At 39.0% G+C, this 22771-nt stretch overlaps 1 protein-coding gene across 1 annotated transcript in view; it reads right to left on the bottom strand.

The window, feature by feature from the left end:
* Positions 1-22771, bottom strand: part of LOC125463259 (inactive ubiquitin carboxyl-terminal hydrolase 53-like) — an 89060-nt gene that overhangs the window by 57166 nt on the left and 9123 nt on the right. Inside the window, exons 2-7 of the mRNA XM_048554343.2 lie at positions 17643-17735; positions 16592-16726; positions 12948-13061; positions 5218-5300; positions 5019-5124; positions 1839-1985 (exon numbers count right to left, since the gene is read on the bottom strand). Of these exons, the coding sequence (XP_048410300.1) occupies positions 1839-1985; positions 5019-5124; positions 5218-5300; positions 12948-13061; positions 16592-16726; positions 17643-17735 (678 nt within the window). The remainder of the gene's footprint in view (positions 1-1838; positions 1986-5018; positions 5125-5217; positions 5301-12947; positions 13062-16591; positions 16727-17642; positions 17736-22771) is intronic.

The following is a 22771-nucleotide window of genomic DNA, read 5'->3' as shown; positions in this document are numbered from 1 at the left end:
ACCGGCTCCACAGATACGACAGGGAAACTACATGCCAAAAAACCGTATTCCTAGATGCAACCAACCTAGAGTGGACAACAGACTTAGAAAGAGCCTTTAACATCAGACAACAAATAACAAGAACCAAGAAAAGACAGATCCTACAAGAAAAACTAGGCAAACCAATCCACCAAAACGAGAACCAAAGATCATACATTTGGGTAAGAAACCTCTCAGACAGGACACTAACAGGTACAGAGAACGCTGCTCTAATACATGGACTCAACTACAACCACAGAGATGCGAACAGGACAGAGTTTCTAGCCACACTAGACTCCACACTGAAGACCAACAGCATCAATGAGGAAACACAACAAACTATAAGACAGACTGTGGCCCTGACACTGATCAGAAGGAACAAATTTAACACTTAACATAACAGAAAAGGCCCTAGAAGGACTGAGAAAAGACAAAAACAACATAATCCTACCAGGAGACAAAGGGTGCATGATGGTAATACTAACAAACGGGACTACCTCACTAAAGCACAGACACGAATACATACTGACAAGTGAAAATGGACCCGACACGACAACTGATTGATAAAATAATCAACACGATAAAGGGACTCAAACAGACTACAGAAATCAACAATCACCTAAAAATGAAACCTGAAGAGACAAACACCCTCTGATTCTTATGCCTCCCAAAAGTACACAGACTAGAAAAACCTCTTAGACCCAAAGTTTCCCTCCCATGCACACCAACATAGAGAATTGCAAAGGAGACTAAAGCACCTCAACAGTAAGTCACCCTATTCAACCCACTCAACCCCCTCAAAAACTAAGCGTAGACGAGGGCAAGTCCATGCTGCCCTTTGACATTACCGACCTATTCACAAGTTAATTGACTTACCACTGGCAAGATCCAACCCAAACTATGGACCAGATATGCGGACAACACTTTTGTCAAACAGACTAAACTAGAGGGGACACGCCAACATATAAATAATAGTCTCACCAGCATCAAATTCACCAGGGAAGAAAAGAATGGACATGTCCCATTCCTGGATCTCATGGCAGAATGCAAGGCCAATGGGGAACTTCTGACAAAGGTACACAGGAAGGCCACACACATGAGTGAAGAGTTGTGTAAAAACACTATTTAAGTGTTTGACAACACACTGCAGTAACTTGGAACTACGCAAAAATGAAGAAGAATGCCTCAACCCCAAGCATCTGCATTTGTACAGATATCTTAATGGAGTGAAACACTATCAAACAACATTTGACACAGATTCACAAAAGCCACTTCAATTATCCAACTGTGACTGGTGGCAATGAACAGCAATATATACTATAAACTCAACTATTTAGTGCATTTGTTAATTACATAGACGAAATGGACAGGTATATGCAAGGTCGCTGAGGACATACAGGTGGGCAGAATTATAAATGGTGTAATTGGAGGGATAAGATTTTAAAAGGTGACATTAATAGATTAAACGAATGAGCAGAATTGTGGCAAATGCATTTCAATACAGGTTACAGATCAGATTTCCACTTGGACCTAAATATAATAGAATTCTTTCAAAATGGTAAAGGGCTGGAAGCAGTGGAAGATCAGGGAGGCTTGGCATTCTGTGTACCTCAACCAAAAATTTCATGGACAGACTTTTCTTGGTAACAAATGTACAATTTCAGACATTTTAGAATAGGCATTTTAACAAGGTATAAGTGTAGACTTGCAAAAGGCGATTAAACTAGTCTGAAGACACCTTAATGAACAGTTTTTACAAGTATGGACTCTTTTCTATTGCATGCTTAATCAATAATTAGAAATGAGACAATGAAACTTACTCCAGGGAGAAAAAGCTGAGGTGCCAAATATCGAATCACATCTGATGTGAGATCGGAATTCTCAGAATCCCATACTAAACCAATGGTGACAATCTCTGGGCAATTCATTAGCACACGTCTGATCTTTATCTTCTGCCCACAATTACTCTGAAAAGAGAAAATCTCCAATACATCTACAATCCACTTGCAAACTGTTTGTGCTAACATGTTAAATTTGTATGTCAACAGACAGAAGCATTTACAAATATATTTACAATCATAGAAAATTCTTGCAGAATGAATAAGGTAGGCTCAACCATCAGGATCTTGTATTTCTTGGCTCACACAATGACAGGATCCCAGCTGCATCAAAATATTTGAAAAACTTGCTTCATTTTAGATCATAGCAAACTCTGAATCAACAATAAATAAAATAGAAGTTGCATTAAAGTAAACTTCCATAAAATACAAACTCTGATTTTCCCAGGATGACAGGAACAGACTCAGAGATAATCTTCAAAGATTACCTGCTGCTGAATTATCCAGCCAGATTTCCAAGTCTGGCCTGTCCTCAAATTTGTCTTTCAGAGGAAAGCAGATAGACAAACAGAACACTAGACCAGCGTTGCAGGTCAAGAAACACTCAAACACCACCCTTTTCCCCACAGTCTACATTTCAGGAGTCATACTGTTCTCAAACACCACCCTTTTCCCCACAGTCTACATTTCAGGAGTCATACTGTTTAAAGGTTCCAAAATCACTGACAACATTGGGAAAGGTTCATGTGCTAGGTGGGTTGGGAATAAGGTGTCAGGTGCAAAGTGGATAAAAGCTTAGCATTGGTCAATGGCTAATGCTAATGGAAATGCTAATGGAGTGGTTAGTGGTTCAGTGCTAATACTTACTCAGGAGAAGTGACAGCATTGAAAACCTACTCCTGGGCAAATATTAAGTTTAAGTGAGTGGCAACCTCCGAACTTTCCAACTTTAAAGGACTTTCCACAGAGGGCTTCACACTTCAATGCCCCTTAGTCACATTTTAACCATTAGATCTTGCACACTCAGGTGAACTATGAATAGATAAAACCACATCTCACTGACATTAAATAAGTTAGCAAGATAAGTTACAGATACCCGAATTTTCACAAGTCCACTGCAGTGCATGAACTCCACTGGTTTCTTCTTTCTCATTGTCTCAAAAGAATTTATTGACCATGTGCAGGCATATGGGCTGAATGCCCTGTAGCTTTACTGTACTGTTCTATGTTTAATATAACCTCAGCGCAAAACCAAGAAGATGCCAGTTTCCTAGGAGTAATAATCAAATATTCCAATCAAATATGTAAATCAAGGGTCAGGCATGAGTAAAATGTCAAATATAAACAGAAAATGCTCAAGAAACTCAAAAATGTCTGAGAAGTGTTAAGGTTTTGATCCTCAAGACTCTCTGAAGACTTCAGACTCAAAACATTAACTTTGTTTCTCTCTCGACTGAAGCTTCTAGGCCTGAGTTTCTCCAGCATTCTGTTTTGATTTCAGAATTTCAGCATCAATACTTTGCTTTAGTGTGTAAAAGTGGAAACTGACTGCTGTTCTAAATTAAAAATAAAACAGAAAATGCTGGAGATCAGTGGGTCATCTAGACTCGAAACATTAGCCTGCGCTCTCCCCATGGATGCTGCCTGACCCACTGGGATTTCTGACATTTTTTGTTTTCAATACAGATTCCAGCATCTGCAGTCATTTGCTCCTAAAATTAAAACAGATAGGGTAAGGACGACAGCGTTCCTTCTAAACAGACAATCCAATAGATTCACTGTCACATTTACTGCCGCATCTTCCACTTAAAATGTTTGTTTAAACCATCAAACAGACATGGTGAGATCTAAAGTTCCATTTGTTGGATGATTAGTCCCGACCTCAAGGTCTCGGGAGCTGCTAATGTCACTGGAAAGTAATTCAGAACTCCAAGCTAATGCTTTGGAAACGTGGGTTCAAATCCCACTAAGGCAGATGGTGAGATCTTAATTCAATGAAAAGCTACCCTAACGACAACCATGCAACCATAGTTTATTGCTGTAAAAACCTATCTGGTTCCCTAACGTCCTTTAGGGAAGGAAATCTATCATTCTCATCTAGCCCAGCCTACCCATGACTCTAGACCTACAGCAATATGGAGGATTTTTTTTTTTGTTTTAGTCAAGCAGTTCAGATATGATATGACACGTATCTGGAACAAATGGGGCTTGAACCAAGGCCTTCTGTCCCAGAGGTAGGAATACTACCACTAAATCACAAGACCCCCAAGGTTAACTCTGAACTTACCTCTGGTCAATTAGGAATGGGCAATAAATGCCAATGATGTCCACATTCCATCAACAAATTATAAAAACTCTAGAAGCTACATTATTATAGGTTAAAATCCAGGAGGCTGTGCAGTATTGGTGAAGTCTGAGCAATTAAAACCAGAGTTGAGTGCTGGTGGGTGGGAAGGGTTGGAGAAATTAAGCCTCAGGATGAAAAGATTGGGACCTGGACAAAACATTTGCAAGAGTACAAGGCAGTGGGATGAGACTGTACGAGTGTCCCCAGGGCAGCCAGAGCAACATTGTGGATGGGTGCACAGTATGTACTGTTTGCACCATCCAGATTTTCAAACAAGTTTATGGAAGGGTCTAGAAACAGCAGAGCACTGTTACATATTTTAATAGATTAGCCTACTTCAGGCAGTAGACAGAGATGCCTAGAAAGAGCACTAAATGGCAGTAGTCACATGTCCCTTGTACAGATGAGATACAGGACTCCTGCACCCAGAATTTGATCTGCATGTTTAAGCCTTAAAAAAAAGTGATGCAAAAAAATCTGTTACCAAATTATGTCTGAGAAACTTTCATAGAAAAAAAGTGTCCCATTGCCAAGTCCAGTATGGGGATCAAAATGAGGCTGAAACTCAAAAGTGGAAGCACATTAATGCACATGAACAACATTTAAAAAAGGCTGGTTAAAAAAAAAACACTAAAGACATAAGGACATAACTTAACAACTGAACCTATATGCAGATTCTAAACTATTACATATAGATCCAATAAGTAAAACAGTAGAACAGACAAAACAACAGTATATAATTACACAAGTCATATTTTCAACTGTCACCAAATTACTGAAGGACTAGATGCTGTATAATCCCAAAATATTCTTACCGGGCAATTTCTGAAGTCACCAATAGTGCTTGCTGCCCGAAGCAGTTCTGCAAACGATTCTGGCCTGGGACGTTCATTCCTCTCTATCATTCTGTCAACCTGATTACTAAATTTAAACAAGATATGTCATTTATTGCTCAATTCATTTTCCAATTATTTATTGACTTTTTTTCAGAGAAAAAGACAAAATTTTACTTACCACAGAGCTGTAATTGAGACATAATGTACCAGCTCAGTGAAAGGTAAGGGATCTGACGTAGCTCCACAGCTATGGCACACACTCTAAGGCAAGATCAGAAGTGAGATAAGCTAATCAGAGTATTATGTACAAAATACTTGTGAAAATATCTTTCCCCGATCTCCTTAATCAAAACAAGGACGAAAGGCAGAAGGGAACTTCCTCATCCATATAACAATATTTTTCTAAGGGTAAAACAGTTCCGAGGAAGGGTCACCTGAACAGAAACGTTAACACTTCATTATTCTTCACAGATACTGCTAGACCTGCTAAGCCTTTCCAGCAACTTCTGTTTTATTTCCAATCTGCCTGCTCCTGTCCCATATCTCTCCAAACCTTTTCTATTCATATACTTATCCAAATATCTTTTAAAGGCTGTAATTGTACCCGCATTCACCACTTCCTCAGGAAGTTCATTCTACACTCAAACCACACTGCGTTAAAAAAAAGTTTGCCTCAAGTCTTTTTTTAACATCTCTCTCCTCTCACCATAAAAATATGCCCCCTCATCTTGAGATCCGCCATCCAAGAGAGAACACAAATACCATTAACTCTATCTACACCTCATTATTTTATAAACTTCTATCAGGTCACCTCTCAACCTCCTATGCTCCAGTGCAAAAAATCTCAGCCTTTCTTTATAACTCTAACTTTCCATACTCAGCAAAATCCTAGTAAGTGTCTTCTGAGCTCACTCCAGCTTGATAATATACTTCTCATAACTGAAAGCTGAGTGTTTTCTCACCCTATCTTATCAAACCCACATTAATTGGCAGTTCAGCCCTTACAGCAAGTAACATGTACGATTTCTACTCCAAATTACCATAAGCTATTCCTGAAGCAACATCCTGGAACTGAACAGCATCCCTCATTCAAACACCATCTTTTTTAAAAAAAATCCATTATGCATGCAGACAAAATTCAGTCGAGAGCTGCTGTGTGAGGCTCCTGATATTTACCTTGGAGGAAAGCAGCACTGTTTTGCAAGATGGTTCATTTAGTTCCTGCTGAGTGGGATGGTGCACAGGTAGAACATTCTCTTTCGCCAAGCCTCCCAAGACCAGCAGTGGAGGCCACAATACTAAACATGCCAGCCTGATTAGAGGTTGCTACTCAAGTTGAAGCAGTCTCAGCCACAGAGAAGAATACCCAGCACTGGACGAAGAAGTTCAAATTCCTTCTCCACTCTGCTAGTCTAAGTGTCACCATAATCTTTCCATTCGCTCTCTGCTACTGTACCCACCTCCTACCAAGGCTCATGCTTTGTCACTGCCAGTGATGCACACATCATCTTCATCACTTACATTTACCCACCTCAAACCGTGATAGCACTAACCATGAAAGCTCTCTACGTGGCAAACTCACTCACTGGGGAATTGTTCTTACCTGCAACAACACTATGAGATGTCACCCACATTCACTTTCCACAATACCTGCACCTCTCTCTCATTCCAGGAAGAAAACAGCCCACGATGCAACAAAATGAGCCAAAGCAGTTGGTGTGCTATCCAGTTTGAGTACAGAATTCTGACTAGCTCAGGCAGGGCTTGGACTGGAACTGAAGGCTGCCCCTGACTTAATATGCCAGGATTCCTTGAGTGAAGTCCCATTTCCCTTGAATGGACTGAGGCCTGCTGACAATCACACAAGCTTTGAGTATCCATGCAGGCTCAGAATGAGTGATCACTATGACAGCAAGCAAAAGTTCCAGAGACTATGCTGGATCCAGTCCATGAGGTGGATGCTTGTTTCTGAGTGCAGTGTCCTTGCTTCAGCATGACAGTGATAGTTGCCAGTGCAGAACTGGCGTGCATAAGTTTCCTCTAAGTAGAAAGGAAACGTGCTACAAGTTCACACAGGCTGGCACACGTTCAACATTGATGTCCGTGGACGTAGGGTTCACATGGCTGAGACCATGGGGTGTGCCTGAGATGTCAGTGTCAGCGTTCAACATGGAAGTCTTTTGGAGCAAGGATGCAAGTTAAATCTGCTATGAACTTGCTCTGATTTCAGTGTACAGTTTTCTCAATGGTTAGTGTGTATGGCGGTTTGATAAGATCACAATCTGAGGGGAGTTGGCCTGCTAACGGGGTGCTTAACAATATTAACAATGACAATCAATCAATCAGGAACATACTGCTGCCTAGTGACAATCATACCACACTGCCCGAGAAAAGCGTACAAACATGGCGAGATGGACAAGGGCCATCTGAATGTTGCGATCATCTTGCCATGTATCCATGTTGCTCAGAGCCAGATAAGATTCTCCCCCTAAGATATTGATAACCAAAGATGAAAGTGTTTTGCACATAATCATACCACAGAACACTGCTGAAATAGGTCCTCAAAGGCTACTTAAGATGCTGCCTAAGCAATTGCATATATAATGCTCTTTACTAGACAGTATGATGCATAATTCAGTAGCTCCCAAGTTATTTTTGCTCCAAGAGAAACCTTCTGTGCAGCAACACAAAAACATGAGAGATAGTTAAACATTTCGCTATTGTACTTGATCATGATTTTGGCTCACAACATTCCAATACAAGATGCACTGAGAACTTGAGCCAAGCTGCTGCTCTTAACACTTGAAATCAGAGCTTAACATTTAATCACTGCAGCCATTTTGCCTTTTGGGTAGTGCTGGCAAGGATGGTGGATTTCCAGCTTTGCAACAGCAGCACTGCAATAATATTCAGGTTGTACCTATGCAATATGGCAGCCATGGGACTCAGCATTTGCCAGACTATGGGATGTCACATGTAAGGGTCAGAATGGGAGCTTTGAGAACATTTAAAAGCACAGTGCAACATTAAAAGGGGAGATGGAAAGCAGTTGTGTAGGTGACTGTTTTACTTGTCGGTATAATTTCAGCTGGTTTGTCAATATTGCAGTCTTCGTGCTGCTCACGATCCTTCTTTCAGAGCAAAGATAACTGGGTATGGGCATGTGACCCAAAACAGTGATTTTTAATGGACCAATTACGCTGCTGCTTGAAGATTATTTAGAAACTGATCAAACAAGCTTAGTGAAGGTTTACATTGGTGCAGCAAGAACATCATTTTCAGGAGAAGGGCATCAATCACTGCAAGCTCTTCAGGGAACCAGACCAAAAGAATTACCAGAACAGAGAGTGCCAGGTTAGGGAGGTACAATCTACATCACAGAAATAAGCATGGAGAAACTGTTCTCTGTTCTGAAATGAAGAAACTTTGTTGGTTTAAGCAAATGCAACTCTAAGGTATGAATCTATACCTTTAAAAAAAAGAATTCTTATGCATTAGTGCTGGGGGTCAGTTAGCTGGATGACTGGTTTGTGGTGCAGTGCCGTCAACAGCGGCCTCAATTCTGAACTATCTGAGTTTACAGTGGAGGACTTTCCTTCTCAACCTCTCCCTCTGCCTTGGGCATAGTGACCCTCAGGCTAAACTAACACCATGAGACAGCAGCCTTTGGGCTGGTAAGAGAAAAAGGCAGCACGGTGGCACGGCTGTTAGCACTGCTGCCTCACAGGAACCCGGGTTCCATTCCAGCCTCAGGCGGCTGTCTGTGAAGTTTGCACATTCCCCCGTGTCTGCGTGGGTTTCCTCCGGGTGCTCCGGTTTCCTCCCACAGTCCAAAGACGTACAGGGTAGGTGGATTGGCCTTGCTAAATTGCCCCTAGTGTTCAGGGAAGTGTAGATTAGGTGGGTTATAGGGGGATGGGTCTAGGTGGCATGCTCTGAGGTTTGGCGTGGGCTTGTTGGGCCAAAGGTCCTGTTTCCACGTTGTAGGGATTCAATATCTATCAGTATAGCAACTTTCCCTACACACTTGTCCATGCACGTTTTTAAAACAAAACTTCACTGATGTACTACCGCAGCCCTACCCTCAGTTATTTCCATTACAGTATTTATCTGCTTTTTGAGTAGACATCAGGAACTGAGCTTAAACAAAACAATCCCATGAATTGGTTGAGAAGAGCTTACATTTAGTCTTGGTTTGAGATCAAATTATTGCAGTCACGTACACTGAGATACAATGAAAAAAAGTGTTGTTTTGTGTGCTATTCAAAATATTGTGTCATACAAACAGCATCAGGGGAGTAGATCTGATACAGAGTAGAGCATTATTGCTGCAGAGAGAGAGAGAGAGAGAGAGAGAGAGAGAGAGAGAGAGATCAGAATTAAAATGAGACGTCTGTTCAAATGTCTGATTGCAGAAGGGAAGAAGCTGTTCTTGAACCTTTTTGTACATGTATTCAAACTTTTATATCTTCTGCCCAACTGAGGAGGGCGGAAGAAGTCTTTGATTATGTTGGTTGCTTTGCCAAGGCAGAGGTAAGTATAGATGGAGTTAATGGATGGACTGGGCTATATTCACAACTCACTGTAGTTTCTTGTGGTCTTGCAAACTGCAGTTGCCATATCAAGCTGAGAGGCATCCAGATAGGATGCTTTCTATAGTGCAGCTACAAGAATTGATAAGTGTTTGTGGGCATGATCAACTTCCTTAGACTCCTGAAGAAGCAGAGATGCTGATGTGCTTTCTTGACTGTCGAATCAACATGGGTGGGCCAAGGCAGATTATTGGCAATCACCACTCACAGGAACTTACTGCTTTTGACCATCTCCACCTCAGCATCATTGATATAGACACTGTCCTCCACACCAGATCCTGAAGTCAATGACCAGCTCCTTTTGCTGGTGTTGATAGAGAGATTGCTGTCTTTGCCAATATCTATTCAATCTCTTTCCTGTATTCTGTTTTTAAGAGCCAAATCAATTTTTAGATCAAGGTGATAATTCATGGAATTTTCCGATTCTTAATTATCAACTGAAGGTCAGCCAACTGGTACAAATGCAGAACACTGCAGATTCTGGAAAACTGAAATTAAAACATGCTGGTAACACATAGCTAGTATAGCAGTATTTTTGTATTGGGGAACAGTTAATATTTCAAGTCTGAACGTATTTGTTACAGCTGGACATGGAGCTGAATTTTCAATCAAAATTTCTAGATCAAGGAAACAATACTGGTCCATTTACTGGCACTGGGAAAAAAAGCCTGACTCTTCATAACCAAAGGCGCATTGGAAAGCTGAATGGCAACTGTGCCTGAGCTTGTTGTTCCTTCATTAGTTCAGAGAACAAGAGACCTCAAAAGGACCAGAGCTGGTATAAGCCTGCATTCTCAGTCATCATCAGATGTCTTCCTTTGGGCTTTAAAAGATATAGTGGGAGGCTGAAGAAATATTTTGTCCTCAACATACACAGAAAGAAATGAATGACGCAATGACAGCATGAACAGAGGTAGCAAAACAGACCAGCAGACAGTCACCAGAAGGGGATAAAACCAATGAAGAATGTTGAAGACCTGATAAAGTCCAGAAAGTTGGAAATAGTAAGCAACACACAGGGAAATACATCTAACCCTATAAACTGTGGGGTAAAGTGCATAATTCTTATATATTAACATCATTTATTTAAGAGCTTGGATTTTGAATGAGTGACATTTGCATTTAGTTTGTATGCATGAATGGCTTGATTTGTCAGTATTTCTAGAGTAGTAGTATTTTAAACCAGTATGTATCATTGAACAGGGATGTGGGCATTTCTGAAGTGAAAGTTTGCATTGAGAGTTTTATGACCTGAGTGTGTAAGCATTGAAAGGTATGAGTTTGCTTTTGTTTCAGAATAAATAATTTTTTCTTGCTCTTAGGGAAAATATTCAGACTGGAAAGCTTTTGTCAGAGTTTGCAGAACACCTGGCTAGGTCAGGCGCAAGAACAGTTTCTCCTGGGAGAAAGAAGTTAGTTCGGAATAGTTAGGTGCCCAAGTGAAAGGGGTTTTGTTTGAAAACTCCAGATCAAAAATATTTGGTTACAGACCTGGAACAGTTATTTAAAGCTAGAAAAATTTAAGCTCAGCAGTATGAATAATCAAGGAAAATGCCATCAACCTCTCAATACAGGGAATTGAAACAGTTATATGTACGGGAGAGGTTGCAGTGATACTGCCGCTACACCAGTAGACCGAAGACCCAAGTAATGTTCTGGACACCCAGATTCAAGTGCCCTGGGAGTCACCTTCTCACAACATCAGGTCAAACATCAATAATCACCAAGAAGTTTGCTTGCCAATGTAGTGGCCACCCTTGGCTGTTGTCCGTACTCCAAGCTGAACATCACTTGGAGAAGGTACTGAGAATGGCAAAAGTGGGGATTTCCATATTGTCACTAAGGGGGCTTGGCAGCACCACTACTGATGAGCTAATCAAATGTTAAAAGGACATAGACGCTAGACTGGGTCTGTAGCAAAGTGAAGGAGCAAACAAGTGGAAAAATAACCCTCACCAAATCTGTCTGCTGAAAAGGAGTCTGTAAAAGTGACCACTACAGGGTCCTTGTGGAGACAAATTCCCCTCTTCATGTTGAGCATATTCTCCATATTGCACAGCACTATCCATACGCTAAATGGGATAAACTTTGCACAGATCTAGCAACTCAAGACCAGGCAACAATGAAGCAGTGTGGGGTAGAAGCAACCGTAGAATTGTATGCGAACAAAATTTTAAACTTCATGGTCCAGCATGTATCCCCACCCTCTCATTATCATCAAGTCAGAGGATAAATCCTCATTTAATGAGGAGTACAGAATGTCATCCCAGAAATAACATCAAGCATGCAGATAAATGAGGTGTCAACCTCCTGAAGAACAAAACAGAATACATGTCAAACAACATAAGCAGCAAGTGACGGATCTAAACGATTCCACCCCAATGGATTAGATCAAAGCTCTGCAGTCCTACATAGAAGTTGGCAGGAGGAGGCCATTCAGCCCTTCAAGCCTGCTTTGCCATTCTTCACGATCATGGCTGATCGCCCAACTCACTAGCCTAGTCCTGCTTGCACTTGTTCCCATTAAGACTCAATTTACCAACCACAGACGGCCAAGTGATCCACTTGTTTCATGTCTCAAGAATATAATTCCTCACTGCTCACAAAAAGCCTGCTGCACCAAAGACAACACTTCAATAATGTTGGAGTTGCTGACAATAAATGCCCATTAATTACTTGCTCATGATTATTCCTTTTTTGAGCAAGCTTACATTCATTTCCAGAAAACGTCTACTGTCTTAAAATAATAAATATATTCCAATGATACAAAGGAAAGCTGTGAATAGTAAACCTTTTATCAGACAATGTTATTTCAGTACAATTTCCATAGGTCCTCAAAGGAAAACCTTTTCCCTATACATACAGAGAACCACAGAACCCCTGCAGTGTGGAAACAGGCCCTTCAGCCCAACAAGTCCACACCAACATTCAGAGCATCCCACCCAGACACATCCCGCAAAACCCAACGAATCTACGCATCCCTGAACCTACAGACAATTTAGCATGGCCAATCCACCTAACCTGCACATTTTCAGACTGTGGGAGGAAACCAGAGCACCCAGATGAAACTCACGCAGACACGGGGAGAACGTGCAAACTCCACACAGACGGTTGCCCGAGGCTGAAATCAAAGCTAGGTCCCTGGCGCTATGAGGCAGCAGTGCTAAGTCCTGAGTCACCATGCATCACTGAAATTTTCCAACCAAAAAGTATTTAACCAGCTTTTGCACAAGCAATATTTCTTCAAAGTTTATTTATAATTAAATTATATTGTTTAATACACATTTATTCTGTATAGAAAGAGTTTTCATCTCACCTGCTCATACAGAGTCATTGCAAATTTTTGATGAGTGATGCAAGACTTAACAGTGCATGTATCCATTTCAGTGTCAGAAACGATGTGCAAATGAATTCTCTCCAAAATATTCTCCTAAAAAGATTTAAAAAAACCATGGGACATTAGCATTAAAATCATGGACTTGATCAGAAATCTGGCCCATTAGGTTGAGAAAACTGTCTTACCACTGGCAAATTTGGACTCATTTGCTTGAACCTCTGACACTCAAAGATGAAAACTTAAATAACAAGGTGTAGAGCTGGATGAACACAACAGGCCAATGAAAACTTATCCTTTTTCCACAATATTCCTAAATAAATCTGGGCAGCGACTAAAAATAGTTGAAGAATGGAAATGGATATCTAGCCAAATTCAAACATTTCTTTTGTTCAATATAACACATTAAACAGAGTAAAACGCTCTCTTCAAATAAAGGTGTCATTCAAATTTCTAACCATAAACACACCAGCCAGTCACAAATCTGTCCTAAACACAAAGGTGAAGCCATTTCTCTTTTAAAGTTCTCCAATAAGATGCCACACTCTTTGCAATATTACTTTTTTAAAAATTAAACACTGAAAGAACTGCAAATGCAGTAAATCAGAAATTGGTGGGAAAGCTCAGCAGCTCTGGCAGCATATGTGAAAAGAAATCAGAGTGAACATTTTGGGTCGAGAGATCCTTCCTCAGAACTGTCCACTTCTCTCCACATACACTGCTGGATCTGCTGAGCTTTTCCACCAATTTATGTTTACTATTTTCTTAACATTCCCTATCAGGCAAACAACCAAAGTTTACATATATTCAGAATTGCATTTATTTCTACATCCTCAAAGTTAATTTGGACGTGTTTCATCATTTTTAATCATTTCCAGCAAGCATATCCCCATGTGGAAATTAGCAAAGGTATGTTAAAAGAAAAGAACAGCAATCATGGCAATGCCAAGACTTGTCACATGGCAAATGAATGCAAGGGTGAAAATGACTGAGCCTATAGGTGTAAGAATACATTAGAACATGGCAAAAGCAAGGTTCTTAGATCTTGTCATTACAGCATTCAAGGACATGAATGAAGGCCAACAGCTCCTAAATATCATACTATACTATACTCAAGTACAAGAAGTACTGTGAATGAAGGAAGACTGTGAGATGAACATTTATATTTTGTTGATAATAGAAGTAGAAGTGATGCAAAATTCTTTACCTCTGAAGCCATTTAGTCAGATGTTAAAAAATATGTTGTTCTAGTCATAAATATTTTATGGACTATATAAGCCATGTTAAAGAGAAAAAACCTGAAAAGGAGCACATAGTAAAATATTTTGTAGTGAATAGTGATGAAGAAAGCTGCAGACTGCAGGAAGATATTAATTGCCTGATCAGTTTGCCAGTGTAATTAGATTCAAAGAAAGGTAATAGATAATAAAATGGAAGGTTCTGAAAAGTATGAAACGGTTAAGGTACTTTGGAACATAGCAGGACTGGTAGATAAGATGGTTACACTGGCATGTAGAACTCCAGTTAACAAGCACAGCACACATGAGGAAGTTTATATTCTCACTGTATAAAACATTAGTTAGGCTACAGATAAAAAGAGTATTGCGTATAGCTCTGATCATCATAGTTACAGGAAAGACGTGATGGCATTTGAAAGAACACAGATAAAATTTAACATTTTGTCAGGATTGGAAATTTTAGTTAAAAGGAAAGATTGGATATGCCAGGGCTGTTTTTGTTTGAATATGATAGAAGATTCAATTGAGACGTGCAAAATTACCTGCCTAGACAAAATGCATTAAATTGACTAATTTCTCCCAGTCAAGAAGTCAATGACCAATGGGCATTGAGTTAATATGATTCCTAGAGGGATTAGATAGAAGATGGGAAGAAACCTTTTCTATCCAAAGAGTGATCTGTGTCTGTGATTCACTATCTGAATTACAAGTTAATTGTGGTACGTAAGTAATGGCTGTTAACAGGCGATTCACATGAAAGTAACATTCAAAATACAGGGGAGTGTTGGCAAATACACCCCAAAATCTTCCAAGAAAATTCACTTATGGAATGGTCAATCAGAGCAACATCACCTCCATAAACAAAATGGAAGAAAATGGTGAAAAGCTGTACCTTAAGTCATAGCCTAGCTCTTTCCCATGTTTGTTTGGGAATAGGCTTACTAGGAAACCTTTCAGCAACAGAAGTGACCAGAGGAGTAGTGAGCAGTAAAGGGGTCACCAGTGGACTGAAACAGCAGCCAAAGGTCAGGCCCGACAATCAGTTGTCATTTCTTCAATGTCAGGAAGGGAAGGCAGGGCCAAAAGAAGGCTTTCTGCTGAGGAAACCACTTACTCACCAGACAAGGGGAGAGCTGGGAGCTTCACTGCATGTGTTCTAGCATTTTATTTACGCCTTTTCTTTTGATAATGTGTCTCCCCAAGCCACCCCTCTATAGTTTATTTAATTCCTGCAGTTGTCTCAATATTCATGTAACAGCCTTGACCATTAAATGACTTGTAATAACTTAATTATAGAGTCCAAAGTCCATTTTCCCTCATTAGCCCTAATAAGTTCCTGCATCTTTCTTACCACCCCAACACCGCAATAAACTTAAATAATCAGTAGGCAAATTTCACATCTTTAATCCCAGATATTTATAAATAATCTCAAAAAAACAAATTGTGCCTTCCATTTTACTGCTATCCTGTACTGCCTTTTAAATCTTACTTATTGCTTTAGACTTTCACCCATGTCTTTGTTTCTCAATACATCCGCTTTTAATCAACCATCTGTTATGAGTAGTCTTTGCATTTACTTATGGTCATTATTGCCTTTGATGTCTGGACTAGGGTGACAAAAATGAAATGGATAGCAACATAGCAGATAGAGTTCAATGCAGAAAAGTATGAAGTCATGGGCGTGGAAAGCTAACAAAGTCAATACCTTGCTAAGCGCACATAAAAATTCACGTCAAAACGCACCTCAGTGTTAAATGTATGCAAATTCTTAATTATGGTTGGGTAATTTGACAAGACAGTTTCTTAAAAAGCAATAGAGTCACTTGGATTTTTAAGCAGCATAATAAGATTTCAAAGTAAAGAAGTCTTATTAGAATTTTTAAAAATCATAGGCTAGCTTTCAGTTTGATTGACAGTTTAGGGATTGTATGATGGTGTGGAAAAGGAACAGAAGTGAATTGTCAAGGATGAGGAAATTCAGCTTAAAGACAATATTGGGACATTTAGGATTATTTTCCCTGACTTGATAGATTGTTAAAAGGTAACTCTATCTCTTTCTGCAGATGTTAAATGTTTTGAGTCTGATACGATTCTTCAGCACTATATACCCTCTGGCACTGGAATCAATGACCAGTGGTAATTGATATAAAATCACTGGCAAAAGTAAGATTTAGTGGGGAGATGCAGAGATTTTTCTTCCCTTTGAGTACGCATGTGGTGACAGATGATTTCCATTAACAATTTTTTAAAAAGTTGGAATAGGTAGTTGAAGACAAGAAATTCAGGTGTTAAGTATCAACATGAACATGATACATCAAATATCCACTTTCTGTATTTTGAACTTCTAATGATTGTATGAATAAACACTAAGATGAATGAGACACTTACAAAGCATTCTGCTGCATCATCCATTAGACCGAGCTGGAAACGGTGTTCATCTTTAAAACTTTCAGCTAGAGCATTTCGCAGAATATCAGAGGGAAGGGCTTTTTCCCTACTGTTGCGAAATTCTACAAATATATCCTGCAAGGAAACACTATTAATTATTTGCAAAAATGGATAAAATGCATTTTTAAAAAAAAAAATTAGATGAATTACATTTCTAAAGAAACTTCACAGGCAGATACTGTCTTCAGGACGCCATAGGAATTTCTGTTTGATCAGAACATGATTAAACTACCTACTTGTTCAAGTGTGCCTTACAATTTCACAGTATAAAGAAACAAGCTGCAAACCAGTGTAATAAACAAGCCTCTTTCAGGCAATCAGTGCAGATGCACTGGTGAAATTACCAAATCTATCTGATAAAGAGTACAGAACCAAGCTGTAGCGTGAATCACATTTTTAAAATTGATAGGCATTCAGAATTTAATATATTTAGCATCTTAAGAAATCTAATTCTGAAGTAGTTACTGAAATTTTTAGTGTTTCACAGATTTTCACTCTGAGGAAATATCAATTTGGAATATAAAAACATTGCACAAAATCTCCAATGGTGCAGATGAGGAGTGCGTGTATTTGGGCTTAAGAGAGCAAGAAAAAGTGGTTCGAAAGACCACGACAACAACACGATTGATAAAACTGAAATCCTATAACATTGTAATGGCAGGGGGGAACTGCATCAGGCAAGAAACAGATAAATGCATAACAAAGGCAAGGTTTAAAGTCTTTAAGAAAGTTACAAAAGTGATCTTTTCCTACAAGAACATTTCCTAGAATTTATAAATGACGAATCCTGATACTTCCTGAGGGCTTAATAAAAGCAGAGGTAAACTTATAAATAGCATCTTTCACAAAGTTAGATCTAAGAAAACACGTTAATTTTGGCTTTGTTTGAGCAATTTAACTGCAAGAATAAGATACCACCATCACAAATGGATAATTTAGAATGTTTGATTGCACTATGGTAATAATCCCAATGTTAAAAAATCGAACTTACCTTCAAAGCACAAAAAATACAAGCATTCCCTGAACATACATGTCCAGGCAACAGTCTCAAACTCCGTCGGAAAATATCCAGATGCCACAGAATCTAGAAGGCAACAGAGGTTTCATAGTATCATTGAATTTACAGTACATAAGGAAGCCATTCAACCTATGGCATCTGTACCAGTTCCCAAAAGAACTACCCAACTAGTCCCATTCTCCAAATCTCCATAGCCCTCTTAATTCATCACTTTCAAATATTTATCCAACTGTCTTTTGAAACCTCCTATGCAATCCGCCTTCATCACTCTCCGAGGCAGTGCATACCAAATCCCAACTCTGAGGAAAAAAACTCTCATCTGATTCCTAGATCTCAATTGTCAAACTGACTAAGAAGAAAGAATGCCTTCAAAATATGATTGGCTTTTAAATATAAGAAAAGTAATCTTTTGTATGAATTATGCTCCCATTGAAGATAAACAAAGATACATAAATGCTAAAACATCCCTTCCATGTGCCCTTTTCTCCTAAAGAAATTTAAAATCATTCCCAGTTTAAAAGGACTTCTGTTTACACAATGCTGTTTCTAAATACGCTTTCTAGGACCAATAATCAGAACTTCCCAAAAACCATCATACAGGAATGTATGTGCTATAAAATGTACCGAAATGATTTCCAGTGTACAGCCCCCAAATAGGAAAATACCACTTCCTGATGAATCAAACGGGTCTTTGAAAGATTTGTGAAACAAAGAAAATTTCCCACACATCATTACCTATCAATAATACATTACTTTGTCAGCTCAGTAAGCAAGTTATCTTTTTTGGTAAAGAGGTCTGCATATTTAATCCTAATGTTGCACTGAGTTAGATCATCATTATCAAGACAGAGCAGGAATAAATAATTTGCTTGTGTCCCAGGTTTTGGGAAAGAGGAGAGAACTGAAGAGGAATACTAATCAATGAACTCTCCTATATTATACTACTTGCATATCTTCTACAATCAAACAACTTGCTCAAAAGGCACTTTACAGTCTCATCACCAGACTGGCCAGCTGAAGATACATAGATGATACCATTCCTGCCGAGTTTCTCCATCAATTTTTGTTTCTGCTGGAAATAGTAGAAGTTTTTTGTGTTTGTCAAACAAACATTCTCCACCAAGTGCAATTTCATCCAGGAAGGAAAGGGAAAAGCATTTAGGGAGGCAAGGCAGAAATAAGAATCTTATATGGGAATGAGGTATGCGAAACAGCAATTTTTAAAAAAAGTTTTTAAACAAGTACAGTATGTTCTGGCATTAACTCATACGACCTATCCAAGATGCAGAGACTGACTACTTATATTGATGAAAGGAATTTGTAACTATAAGAAATAGGATAAGAATGCTTGGAAATTATATTCCAGATCTTCTAGTCTCCAGATACTGGTTGTACCCCTAGAAATACATCAAGGCCACTCAGTAGTCTGAATGGAGTGACTTCATAGGAACGGCCCTGGAAGTTTAAATTTCCGATGGGAAACGCCACAGCTCCCCGGACGCTGACCTAATGTCTCTGACATCCGAGTTCTGTGCTACACAAATGATACCTTTCACTTCCTGACCAACAACCCAACACATCAACCCATACCTCCCTGTCCCCACGTAACCCTCCTACTAATGGAGCTCTGGCTGGCATCAAATAAAGGACTGATGTGTGAACTAGTGATGAAATATCAACGACAAAGGCCTTCTGCCTGCCAACAAATAAGAGATTGATTCTTGGGTAGCTGAACAGCACGGGGCTGTGAACAAGATACAGAGCTGTAAGAACAAACTAGCTTAGGAACTTCTGAACTGCTCTCTGCAGTAAGCCACTTTCAACTTAAAGGAACCCAGATTATCTTTCCTTCAGCAGTTGCTGTAAGCTGTGACTTTAACAGGTCATAAACCCATTAAAAAGTGATGTCGTTGCTTCTTGCAAACCGGTAAATTATTTGAAGGATGAGTGAGAAACAAAGTAACACAAGGTAACTAACACAACAATCATCAGGATCATCTTAACAGTTCCTGCGAGCAATCACCACAGAACTACATTCCCAGTGTTTCCCAGTCCATAATTCATTTTCTTTTAAATGCCTGCCTAAAAGGGAGTTTATAAGTGGGCTTAGAGCTTTAAGTAATTAGCATATCTATATGCCAACAATTCTTAGCTGTAGCTAGAGTCAATGTATGTTTCAATTTCGTACAGAAACCTCAACAATTCTTTATCAGCCTGGGTCTAGCAGACAGGTAAACTGGGAAAGCTTTATGTGCTTTTTAAAAAATCTTTAACTTTTGTGAAGACTCCAGGTATAATGGGGCTTGACTTCACCCTACTCCAGCGAGTTGTGACAATACAACCAGTCCCAGTGAATAACTTGTATTCATCATTTCATTTCATTTCAAATTGTTTCTTCCATATATGTTTGGATAGTTGATTATTAAAATTACATTGATGGATGCTTTAAACAGCTTATATAAAGTACTGTACGTATAAGCAAGTGACATTTAAATAAAGCTAACTTACAGACGTCGAGACTCACCTCAATCCATTCAGATTTAAGCTCTTATGTATAACACTCATGCAATATTTTAACTTATTTCATAAACTAGCTCTGTTGGAAAGTCAGACCAGAAATATCAACTGCTTTGCTCTTCACATACATTGCCTGAACTGTCGGATATTTCCAGCACTTCTTATTTTTATTTCCCAAATAGATTCCTTGCAAGAAATCTCCATTCTGAAAATGCATTTTTACAAGTAGAGTATCTCAACAATTACAATAAATTAATCATTCTCCAGTAATGTTATTTATCATTCCAAGTTGGAATGTATATTATCACATATGACACATTACTATATAAACGACTGGATATTACATTGTAATCAAGTTTCTTTATGGTTCTAAGAAAGCCAAGAAAAATCCCATTCTTCCACAGTATCCCAATTCTTCATCCATACTATCCTCAAACTACAGCATATGTGCCTTTCTTATCACCACAACAGCATTTCTCAAATTTAATCCTTTCCATACTAAAGGATCGCCCACTCTGTTCCTTTCTCTCCTCAAAAGCACTTTTGCCTGTCAATCCTTTTTACTTCCGGCTACCACCTTCAATTTTGTTTCAGACGCCATATGATTTATGAAATGAAGTCAGAAACATATCGAACACAACTTCACTTCAGCAGCATCAAGTTTGGAAATAAGACCAATCTAATAAAAATTCAAACGTGGTGATAATTCATTCACCAGCGCAGCTTAGGGAAGTTCAAGCTGAATTTAAGGATCAGGCACAGATTCTCAGAGCTAACATTCTCAGGGAAGTAGAGGTTGGTCATTGCACAATGGCATTTATTTGGAAATGATGGGTGCTAAAATAATTCAGAATAGCAGCACCTACCTGAAAAAAATAGCTGAATATTTTTGGGAGCTGCCTTTACCATCCCAACTGGTAGGGGTTTGTGACACAGGGGTGAATGGTGATTGGGTTCTACCACATCTCATATCCCATTGGTATTTCATTGACAGGACTGTCAACCAATGAAATCTGAGAAACTGAAAGACACAGACATATTAAATGCTTATTACAGCTGTAAACTAATTCTGCCTATCCTTAATAAATGTAGTAATAACAAAATAAGTTAGGAATTACAATTTCACTGCCATTGAAGATCTGCTAGATTTAAGAGAAACATCCCTCTCAAACTATTTGTGCTGTTTATGAGAATGCGACAGATTTGACAACTTTGCAGCACACAGTGAGGATTATGTTGCAAGGGTGAATAGAGTAGCAGTGATATTCAAAAACTACAAGGCATTAACCGGTACAGATTGGGATATTTAATATAGAATGGATTTATAATGGGTAATATTCCCCCACTTCAGTAACTTCTCTGTTCGCCACAGATAATTGCTTGTTATTGAGTACACTTGGGCATAAATAAGCTACGGGATTTTATCCAGAGTTTTAAAGAGTTTCCATTACAACCAGAATGAATACTTTTTCCTCTTACTAAGATAACAAAGCGTGGAGCTGGATGAACACAGCAGGCCAAGCAGTTCATCCAGTTCCACACTTTGTTATCTCGGGTTCTCCAGCATCTGCAGTTCCCATTACCTCCAATCACTTTTTCCTCTTACAGATGATCTGTTTCACTAACTGCGCATATGATACCCACAATTCTCAACACAGTGTATGCCATGTCAGCTGTACTGGCAGTGATAAATACCAGACTTTCAAGAGGAAGAAAATTAAATTGCAATATTAGGGCACTGTACATAAAGTCAACATTGCATTTTCATCGATTGAATAAATCTACAAATATCCAACAGCTTTATTATGAGTTGGTGAGTTAATGATTTCGGCACAGTAAAGCAAAACATTTCTCACTTGTACTAATCGAACTATTTGCAGGTGCATATGATTGTCAGTCGATGAACATTTTCATTATACTTCAATGTAATATAACATCTATATCACTTCAGTGAGGTTATAATAAATTAAAACAAAATTAGAAAGTGAATTTGATTCAGTTTGATATCCAGGTAATCTCCTCTTGATATAGTCACACAGAATCATACAACACAGAAACAAACCCTTCAGTCCAACCCGCTTGTGCCGACCAGACCTACAGCCATTGTCAGATTTGGCTCATATCCCTCTAAACCCTTCCGATTCACATATCCATCCAGATGCCTTTTAAATGTGCAATTGTACCTGTCTCCACCAGGTTTACTGGCAGTTTTTTCCTGCATGCATCACCCTCTGCGTGAGATCAGATGTGAAAAAAATTAAATCAGTTTTGTTGCTCCAAATCAAACAGCCTGTGCACATTCACAATCTTTGGCTCACACAGTCAACAGTTTTAAATTAATTTTTAAAATTAATGTGCCAATCAATTTAAATCCATGTTCCTAAATCTTTTCATACTTTTGTTGCTTGTCAACACCAAATGACTTTATAAAACTGCATTTAATCAGTGCACTTCCATTCTTAACTGTAGCTGGTTTAAAAGAACAAAAAATGTCCTTTATAACCCTTGAAGCAATAGACATGTCAGTGTCACCAACAGCTTCCTTCAATTTATCAGGATATTCTGGCACTGAGGGTGTACCTACA

Source organism: Stegostoma tigrinum, chromosome 1, assembly GCF_030684315.1.
Source record: "Stegostoma tigrinum isolate sSteTig4 chromosome 1, sSteTig4.hap1, whole genome shotgun sequence".
Lineage (NCBI taxonomy): Eukaryota > Metazoa > Chordata > Chondrichthyes > Orectolobiformes > Stegostomatidae > Stegostoma > Stegostoma tigrinum.
The sequence above is the reverse complement of the archived record's forward strand: the minus strand, read 5'-3'. Positions and strand labels throughout refer to the sequence as shown.